General features: G+C 34.1%; 4 protein-coding genes across 9 annotated transcripts; 1 reads left to right on the plus strand and 3 right to left on the minus strand.

Annotated features, from left to right (window-relative positions):
* Positions 1–58: 58 nt before the first annotated feature.
* Positions 59–2,937, minus strand: LOC106614386 (probable isoaspartyl peptidase/L-asparaginase GA20639). 5 transcript variants are annotated; one of them, XM_036376207.2, is made up of 3 exons: positions 2,745–2,937; positions 1,555–1,599; positions 59–1,244 (listed from the first exon to the last, which is right to left on the minus strand). In XM_036376207.2, exons 2-3 carry the CDS (start codon positions 1,576–1,578, stop codon positions 195–197), a joined length of 1,074 nt encoding a protein of 357 aa, XP_036232100.1. In that variant the 5' UTR covers positions 1,579–1,599; positions 2,745–2,937; the 3' UTR covers positions 59–194. The 5 variants fall into 5 exon arrangements, with proteins under 5 accessions (XP_036232100.1, XP_036232097.1, XP_014085584.1 ...); XM_036376204.2 differs by lacking the exon at positions 2,745–2,937 and adding an exon at positions 2,581–2,706; XM_014230109.2 differs by lacking the exon at positions 2,745–2,937 and adding an exon at positions 2,599–2,705.
* A 753-nt stretch (positions 2,938–3,690) lies between these two features.
* RpLP1 (Ribosomal protein LP1) lies at positions 3,691–4,430 on the minus strand. The gene is made up of 2 exons (XM_014230156.3): positions 4,214–4,430; positions 3,691–4,055 (listed from the first exon to the last, which is right to left on the minus strand). The coding sequence occupies exons 1-2, from the start codon at positions 4,283–4,285 to the stop codon at positions 3,789–3,791; spliced, it is 339 nt and encodes a 112-aa protein (XP_014085631.1). The 5' UTR covers positions 4,286–4,430; the 3' UTR covers positions 3,691–3,788.
* Positions 4,431–4,751: 321 nt separating this feature from the next.
* On the plus strand, positions 4,752–6,380 carry Ype (yippee zinc finger protein). 2 transcript variants are annotated; one of them, XM_014230155.3, is made up of 4 exons: positions 4,752–4,911; positions 5,059–5,391; positions 5,538–5,697; positions 5,755–6,380. In XM_014230155.3, exons 2-4 carry the CDS (start codon positions 5,274–5,276, stop codon positions 5,837–5,839), a joined length of 363 nt encoding a protein of 120 aa, XP_014085630.1. In that variant the 5' UTR covers positions 4,752–4,911; positions 5,059–5,273; the 3' UTR covers positions 5,840–6,380. The 2 variants fall into 2 exon arrangements, with proteins under 2 accessions (XP_014085630.1, XP_014085629.1); XM_014230154.3 differs by having other exon boundaries at positions 4,758–4,949.
* A 534-nt stretch (positions 6,381–6,914) lies between these two features.
* Positions 6,915–7,675, minus strand: Tim9a (translocase of inner membrane 9). Its single transcript, XM_014230125.3, has 3 exons — positions 7,472–7,675; positions 7,287–7,382; positions 6,915–7,210 (listed from the first exon to the last, which is right to left on the minus strand). The coding sequence occupies exons 1-3, from the start codon at positions 7,529–7,531 to the stop codon at positions 7,079–7,081; spliced, it is 288 nt and encodes a 95-aa protein (XP_014085600.1). The 5' UTR covers positions 7,532–7,675; the 3' UTR covers positions 6,915–7,078.
* Between the last annotated feature and the right edge of the window lie 81 nt (positions 7,676–7,756).

Raw genomic sequence — 7,756 nt, forward strand, 5'->3', positions numbered from 1 at the left:
CATATGAATTACAAAATACACAACACCTACCCTTAAAGAAAATGAAAACACTAGCTGCTACCAGAGAACTACTCATTCTTTTAAGTTCTCTGCTGCTACATACATAAAAATTTAGAATTATATTGCTTTAAATTTTGCTTATAACAATAATACCAGACAACTTATCTTACTCCAGCAACAGTAAAAAGCCTTAATTAAACACACAAATCCAAAGCGCTTAGGCGCGGTTCGCCTACTATGTCAACATTATCTTCATTCGGATCCGCACCGTAATGTAGCTCTTCGCCGCGTTGATAGGCCCAAGTCATGCGTGCCGTTGTAAAGTTGATGCCCACATTGCCCTCCCTATCGAGACTTATTACGCCGGCTGTCTGCTCGAAACGTTGCCTCATGTCCTTCAAGACTTTCGCTGACGCCTCTTCAGCGGTCATATTTTCATATTTAATATAAGCCAAAATACGCGAGGCGACATTGTAACGCATAATAGTCTCACCATGACCTGTAGCCGATATGGCGCCCACTTCGTTATCAGCATATGTGCCAGCCCCTAATAATGGTGAGTCACCAACACGTCCGGGCATTTTACCTGTTATGCCACCCGTGGAAGTAGCGGCAGCCAAATTGCCCAATTCATCAATGGCAACAGCACCGACTGTGCCCTGTGAACCGTATTCTTTGAGGAAATTATTGAGAACAGAATACGACAGCACACCTTGTATATCACAAGGGCATCCAATATTCAAATCGGTATTGCACAATTTTTTTGTCGTTGCATTCAAACTGTTCTTGTAGTCTTCAAGTGCCTTCTGTGACTTATTCGTGACCAAAGCGCCCTCGGGTAGAATTTCGAAATTCTCTTCCTCTGCGAAAAGCATTGCACCTTCGCCCGAAAGAAACTTGTGTCGTGTCTTCTCCATAACACGACGTGCCAAATCGATAGGATGATAAATGTCGCGTGCTACGGAAACACAACCCGCATCCAAATCCACACCGTTCATGATGGCGGCATCCATTTCCACTTTGCCCTCCCAAGTGAGCACCGAACCATAGCCAGCATTGAATTGTGGATTGATTTCCATTGAACGCACCGCTTGCTGCACGGCATCCAACACACTACCGCCACATTTGAGTGTCTCGAAGCCGACGCGTGCTGCCGTTTTGACTCCATGTAATGCCACAGGCAATTGAGCATCCGTGATGGAACCGGCACCGCCGTGCACAAGCACAATGGGCTCCACGCTTAGCTGGCAATGACAAAGATGTGAAGTCATTGTTAGTCTGGTTATTGTTTTAAAGTTTCCAAAATCAGTTAATTTGAACGAAAGATTTTACAAAACAAATGATTTTTTTTTTACAATTTATTATGACACTAAAAATTTATTCAAACACAACGTTCGCACACTACGAAATATGAAATACTCTTGTGGCGAATTAGAGTAAATTATTAAATAGTACTAATTATTAAATGAGATAAAAAATAGTAAACATTTCGTGTACCTATTAAAATAATAATATTTATAATTAATTTTAATTCGTTTTATATATAATACTTACAGCCGTTGAAAAGCACCATAGCATAATATGAGAAAACAGTTTAGCCTGTAGTTAAAATAGAAAATAGATGTGATAAATACTTTATAATTTAAATAATAATAAATAAAAATATATAAAATATATACATCAAATCAAAATTTTAATCTGGCATTCACAATAGCGTAGTTGTTATTTTCGTTTCGTACAGTAGTTTCTACTTCATTTTGTTTTTTTTTTTTTTTACACCAGAGAACGTATATATCATATCAGAGATATACGTTCTCTGATTATATTATGATATACGTTCTCTGTTGTCATTTAGCGGCAAAATCTATTTTTGAAATAAAAACCTATTGCTAATTTTATTTTCTTGTAAAACCAAAAAATATTATATTAATATAGAAACACTACTTTAATATATCAAATTTAGAGGATACACTATTTGAATTGACGAAGAATCTATTAATTGAATGGTTTTCCGTACTTACAAACAGTTTTAAGAGGCTTAAAAAGTTTCAAAATAATATTGTCTGCACTAAACAATAATTACAGAATTCATGGTTGAAGCATAAACACAACCACACATATATCTTTTTCGTCTTATCCAATCAACTACTTTAGAGAACTTTACATTTGTACATATGTATGTACATACATGATAACTGATTTTACGACTTTGATTAGGCATTACACAACTATCATTATATTAATTTATAGGAGAATGAATTAAAGTATATAGGAATTTTTTGAAACAAATATGTTGTTTTACCGGAATTATACATTATCCACTTAGTTGCGGTAAGGTTATTTACTGTTTTTTGAGCGGATCTAAATTTGCTTCCGTTATCGTTACTTAAAGCGAACGCGAACAATTTAGTAACAATAAATATTATGTAAAATTTAAAGCATTCGTATGTTCCACTATACTACTACACTGCTATTGTAGTACACAGGCTATTGTAGTCTACAGACATCCGAAATAGAAAATATCTTCCACTAAATTATCGTTTCTACTCATAAAAATATTTGTTTAAAGATATAAAATACCCAAATTCTTGTACGCACACGCATTTTAATGAATTTTAAATAAGAATTCCGCTCTATAAGGCTATCGAAGTTTAACTGAAACTTATTTCAAGCGTTATTCGCGCATTATAGTTTGAATATTGCACTCTTATCGTTATTGAACTAATAGCTGCAATAAAACTTACCTGCTGCCAATTTATTGTATGATTATAGTTTTTTGATACCAGAGCACAACTGCATAGAAAACAATTAAACTCCTATAAAAAGTTGAGTGTCCAGTCTTGACTTATTGACACCATTACCTTATCTTAAGCAACAATTACCTGTAGCAATATTTATAAAAATCGTGGTAAATGTATAGTTTAGGTCCCCCAACTAAGGAGGCCTCAAAATTTATAATTTTTTTTTAAATATTCTTATTTTTACGCGTAGATTACAAATCCGTGAGCGGAAAGTGAATTTTTTCAATATTTCTATTTTTTTTCAATCGCGTCAAACTACTCTCTGCACTGGCGGCCTTCGGCCGCTCTTCAAAAAAATAACCCTGGTCGGTCCAAAACTGGGGTGTTCATAATTCAATCGCGTCAAACTCCTTTCTGCAGTGGCGGCCTTCGGTCGCGCATCAAAAAAATAACCCTGGTCGGTCCAAAATCGGGATGTTCATAATTCAATCGCGTCAAAATCCTTTTCGCTGCTGTTTGTGCAGAAAGGATAAAAATCCTTTTATGGTTAAGAATGGTATAATTTACGATCTAAATCATTTCGCTGTCGTCGTTATTGTCAAAAAGCTTTTTTACATAATTCATATTTTACTTTAAATGTACCTAACTCATAATAATGCGGCGAACTCATAGAGCATAGCTGAAACCATTACAAAACCATACAAATACATTAAATTCGGTATCAGCTTTTTATGTAGCATAATATTGTGCAAATTTTTCGCGCAGGTCGAAAATCCTTCTCATAACACATGCACTTACATTAAATGATTGGAATTAACACATTTTGCACTGCACACATCCAATTACAAAAAAACTTTACGTTACATCCTACATAAAAGCGTTCCGATTACGTTTTCTAACTGCACACAGATTAGTTGGATCATAAACCATATCGTGAATAAGTAGACAATTGTATCACGTTTTGTATACGTAGTATACAAAATTTCTTTTATACTTCGTCAATAGGACACATTAAAAGTTTTAATAAAAACTATAAAACGTTTAGACTTAATCGAAGAGACCGAAGCCCATGTCATCGTCGGATTCCTCTGGTTCTTCCTCCTTCTTCTTCTCTTCCTTTTTGGCCTCAGCTGGAGCAGCATCTCCACCAGCAGCGGCAGCACCACCAGCTGGGGCAGCAGCACCGACTCCGGATCCAATGTTGGTGATCAAGTCCTTGACGTTGATACCTTCCAAAGCCTTGGCGAACAAACCGGGCCAGTAAGGTTCAACTTCAACATTGGCGGCCTTCAAGATGGTTGAGATTTTCTCGCCCTGAAAAATAAACAAAATATAAGTACATTCTTAAATGAATTGGTATTTTCGCACAAGTGCAAAACAGCAAACATGAAAAATCTACAAGGATTCTTGTAATATTTTTAGATTTCAATTATAGTTTTGCGCACTTTTGTGCAATCAGTAGTTATACTCACAGTAACAGCAATATCATCATCAACCAAAACGAGAGCAGCGTAAACGCAAGCAAGTTCAGCTTTTGTAGACATGGTTATAAAGTATTTAAATTATTAATATTGGTGCAAGTCGCCAAAAAATTAGATTTTTATTTAAAAATTTGGCCTTAGCTCGAAGTCGAGAACAAGCACACCTCACAAAATCCTATTCCGGAAAGAAAGAACAAAAATTTAAGTTTGTTGTACTTGATTATCTGTCAATGTGAATTTCCAATTACGTATGCAGGGTTGCAAGTTGTGTGTACAATTTCAGGTACAGTATGCTATGTGTTAGCCATATTAAACTTTAAGGTACCGTACATGTCTTAAATGTACAGCTTTAAATCTTGTAAATATTTGCATAATACAACAAGAATTAAACAATACGTTCCAATGGCGTAGTAATGAAAAATAGCTTGAAAGAATAGAAGTTTTTTCTTTTCAATGTTTCAATTACAAAATCACCTTCTACCGGCAACTCTTGACTCAATTGCAGCTAACTTCAAAAATATTTACCGTTCATTTATTGTCTAAACAAGAGAATAGAAAGAGTCAAAATAAATTGCAAATGCACTTGAAAATTACGACAGAGAAAGAAAAAATATCGGGAAAGACGAATATAAATTGAAACGTAGTAGAAATTAATCAAAGTCACGCGATAAACGGTACAAAAAGTATTGGTAAATATATGCTGAAATAGAGTAAAATGCCTAAGCAAGTGAGCATATAAAAAAGAGAAATTTTCAAATTTGCTAACAAAGAATAAAATTTTGTCATTTCATTCTTTTTTTCCTAATATGGCACAATTTTTCAATGTTTCTCAACAGCATTAAGCAGTACAACTTGTGAAACGAATACTATTTCAATACTGTTATTTGTGGCACCAACCGTATTTAGACGATTAAACTCGTGAATTTGTCTGAAGAAAATAAAATATTTGACAATTATTGTGAGGTTAAACAAACAAATAATAAAACTCACAGAAAACAATTGTAATATAAAAAAAATACAAATAAAATAAAACGTCTAACATAAACTAAATATGGGCCGTGTTTTCCTCGAGCATATTGGCGGCTCGAAACTGTTCAACTGCGCACAGTGCCAGACAAATCTTACCAATCGTAGTCAATTGATAAGCACTCGGTTTACAGGCGCAACGGGTGAGTTAAACTATGAAATTATTTTTATGATGGCGAATTACCACACATACGAGTTGTGGCAATTGCGTTTGGCGTCAGATTGAGATTGCTTGCACTGATTACTTATCACAACTGACTACATTATTGTTTACTTATTTGTTTCGCAGGTCGTGCGTATCTTTTTAAGCGTGTGGTTAACCTGACATTTAGCAATGTCCAAGAGCGGGTTATGCTTACGGGTCGACATATGGTACGCGATGTAATGTGCAAGAGCTGCGATGCCAAATTAGGCTGGATGTATGAATACGCCACTGAAGATGCACAAAAGTAAGTTGAAATATTTGAAAACTGAATTCAACTATTTATTTGTATTTCCTATTTTAGATACAAGGAAGGACGTGTGATTTTAGAGTACGCATTGATAAGCGAGACAGAGGGTTTTCAGGGTGAAAGCGGCTCAATTCATTGAAAAAAAAAAAACATTATTAGTGAATTTTCATTCATTTATCATCGTACGAAATCTACATCGAGTCAGCTGCTAAGGCAGTTCTGCAAAGTGAAAGCATTCTTAGTTAGTAGTACTTTTCTTTAGTATTCAGCAGTTACCAAAAGTTACTTGTGAATTAAGTTAGTAATTACATCGTCAATTGATCACAATACCGTAAAATATTGATATTTTATTTTATTTATTATTTTAAGTGCATTAAGAATACATATGAAATATCGCACATATTTTTAAATTTTCTAAAAAAAAAATTCTGTGTTTTTTTCCCTTATGTTAAGTTCTTCGCGTTCGCAACTTGTCTGTATCCTAATATTATCATTATTCTTAAGATATTAAATATATATGTGAGCACTGCGCATTCTCTTAAGATTTCGAATAGTAATTTAAATCTTTTATATTATTATATATGAAATATTAAGAAAATAAAAATGCCAAATAAGCAGTTTAAAAACCATGCGCCCGCTTATCAGGGCAGTGAACTCCGGCGTACATCGTCGCAAGCAAAGCTATTTTTTATTCAATATTTTGTTACCGAGGTAGACGGTTGGTAAGCGGTGCTTAAAAGAGTGTAAAAATATACCTTTTAATTGTCTTGGTTGCGAGATAAGTTGGAAAAAATTTACTGATTGCTGATGTTCTTGAATTAAGTACTTTCAGACACACGACTCTTTACATTGTCCTAGGGGTAGACGTTTACTGTTTCAAGAGCTTCTTTTATTACGCAAAATTGTAGTTCAATACTATCAAGATATTTCTTGCAAAGTAAAAAAACATATTTTTAGCCACGCTTAACATTTCTTTTGTTTTTCACTTTAAATAATCACATTTATACATTTTATTTCGTATATTGATATTCAATAACTAGAAATGTAACATCGAGTAAGGTAAGCGTTACATATAAAATATTTGATCCACTTAATAAAATATATTTTGCGTTTTCATCAAGATGTAAAATTTCATCACGACAAAAAACTTCTTTTTGAATATACTACTTGCAAGTTAAATTTTTTGTTGCACTAATATTTTAAAACTCGAAAAATAGTAGAGAATTACCTTTTATTAAACAATGGTTGTGAAGTTAACAAATGCACAAATGTACGCTTCAGAGGAAATGCTTATAGCTCTGGCTAAATATTCTACACAATTTCACTGTGCTCAACATCAATGAATCGTTGCGTTGCATTGCAACACTCTAAACACACGTTAAAGTTTGCCACTTTTTTGTGCCATCGCTATGGCATTTTCATTGGCAATCATTTGGAACTCTTGGAAACGCTGTGAAATACGTTGGTTCATCTTCAGGTACTTCTCCATACAATTGAGTGCACAGCGCTCCTAGCAATTACATAGAAAAATCAAATTATGGCAAGTAAACAAACATCTCATTCGCGCCGGTGAATTTCTTTATTACCTCATTGTCTTTGACCACACGCGTAGTAAAGTCGCGCACGCAATCTGTGAAACACATTTCCGACAATTTATTATAGGACATCAGAAAATCTGAGAACTGTAATTTGAAAACGATATTTCATTTTGTTTTATTAAGAAATACATGTACTTTTGTATATAGACTGCTTATGCATTATGCAAACTCACTGTTTTCATTTGATCCTTATCCAAGTTATCGATCGAAGCATTTTGTCCCGCATCTACCATTTTCAATATTGCTGTGTTTTATGCTAAGGATTTTAAGTATATTTTATTTCTACTTGTATTTTTCATATAACTTTTATAAAAAATTGTAAAGCGGTAAGTTTTGTAATTCGCGTGCACTTGTTCCTTTTTGGTTATGAAATGCCAAGGCGCACAGCTGATTTTCACCAATGGCGTGTGGTTGCCACATGTGGAGTACTTAATTTGTTTAATAATTAAGTTTTTAAA

The sequence above is a fragment of the Bactrocera oleae genome, chromosome 5 (genome assembly GCF_042242935.1).
Source record: "Bactrocera oleae isolate idBacOlea1 chromosome 5, idBacOlea1, whole genome shotgun sequence".
Classification (NCBI taxonomy): Eukaryota; Metazoa; Arthropoda; class Insecta; order Diptera; family Tephritidae; genus Bactrocera; species Bactrocera oleae.

Coding starts and splice junctions, on each gene's coding strand:
- LOC106614386 (XM_036376204.2), bottom strand. CDS start 2,604: ATGCGTGTGCGTACAAGAATTTGG. Junction 1,600..2,580: donor GTGTGCGTACAAGAATTTGG/GTATTTTATATC, acceptor TTTTAACTACAG/GCTAAACTGTTTTCTCATAT. Junction 1,245..1,554: donor TATGGTGCTTTTCAACGGCT/GTAAGTATTATA, acceptor TGTCATTGCCAG/CTAAGCGTGGAGCCCATTGT.
- RpLP1 (XM_014230156.3), bottom strand. CDS start 4,285: ATGTCTACAAAAGCTGAACTTGCTTGCGTTTACGCTGCTCTCGTTTTG. Junction 4,056..4,213: donor ATGATGATATTGCTGTTACT/GTGAGTATAACT, acceptor TTTATTTTTCAG/GGCGAGAAAATCTCAACCAT.
- Ype (XM_014230155.3), top strand. CDS start 5,274: ATGGGCCGTGTTTTCCTCGAGCATATTGGCGGCTCGAAACTGTTCAAC. Junction 5,392..5,537: donor TCGGTTTACAGGCGCAACGG/GTGAGTTAAACT, acceptor TTTGTTTCGCAG/GTCGTGCGTATCTTTTTAAG. Junction 5,698..5,754: donor GCCACTGAAGATGCACAAAA/GTAAGTTGAAAT, acceptor TTCCTATTTTAG/ATACAAGGAAGGACGTGTGA.
- Tim9a (XM_014230125.3), bottom strand. CDS start 7,531: ATGGTAGATGCGGGACAAAATGCTTCGATCGATAACTTGGATAAGGAT. Junction 7,383..7,471: donor ATAAGGATCAAATGAAAACA/GTGAGTTTGCAT, acceptor TTCAAATTACAG/TTCTCAGATTTTCTGATGTC. Junction 7,211..7,286: donor GTGTGGTCAAAGACAATGAG/GTAATAAAGAAA, acceptor TGTAATTGCTAG/GAGCGCTGTGCACTCAATTG.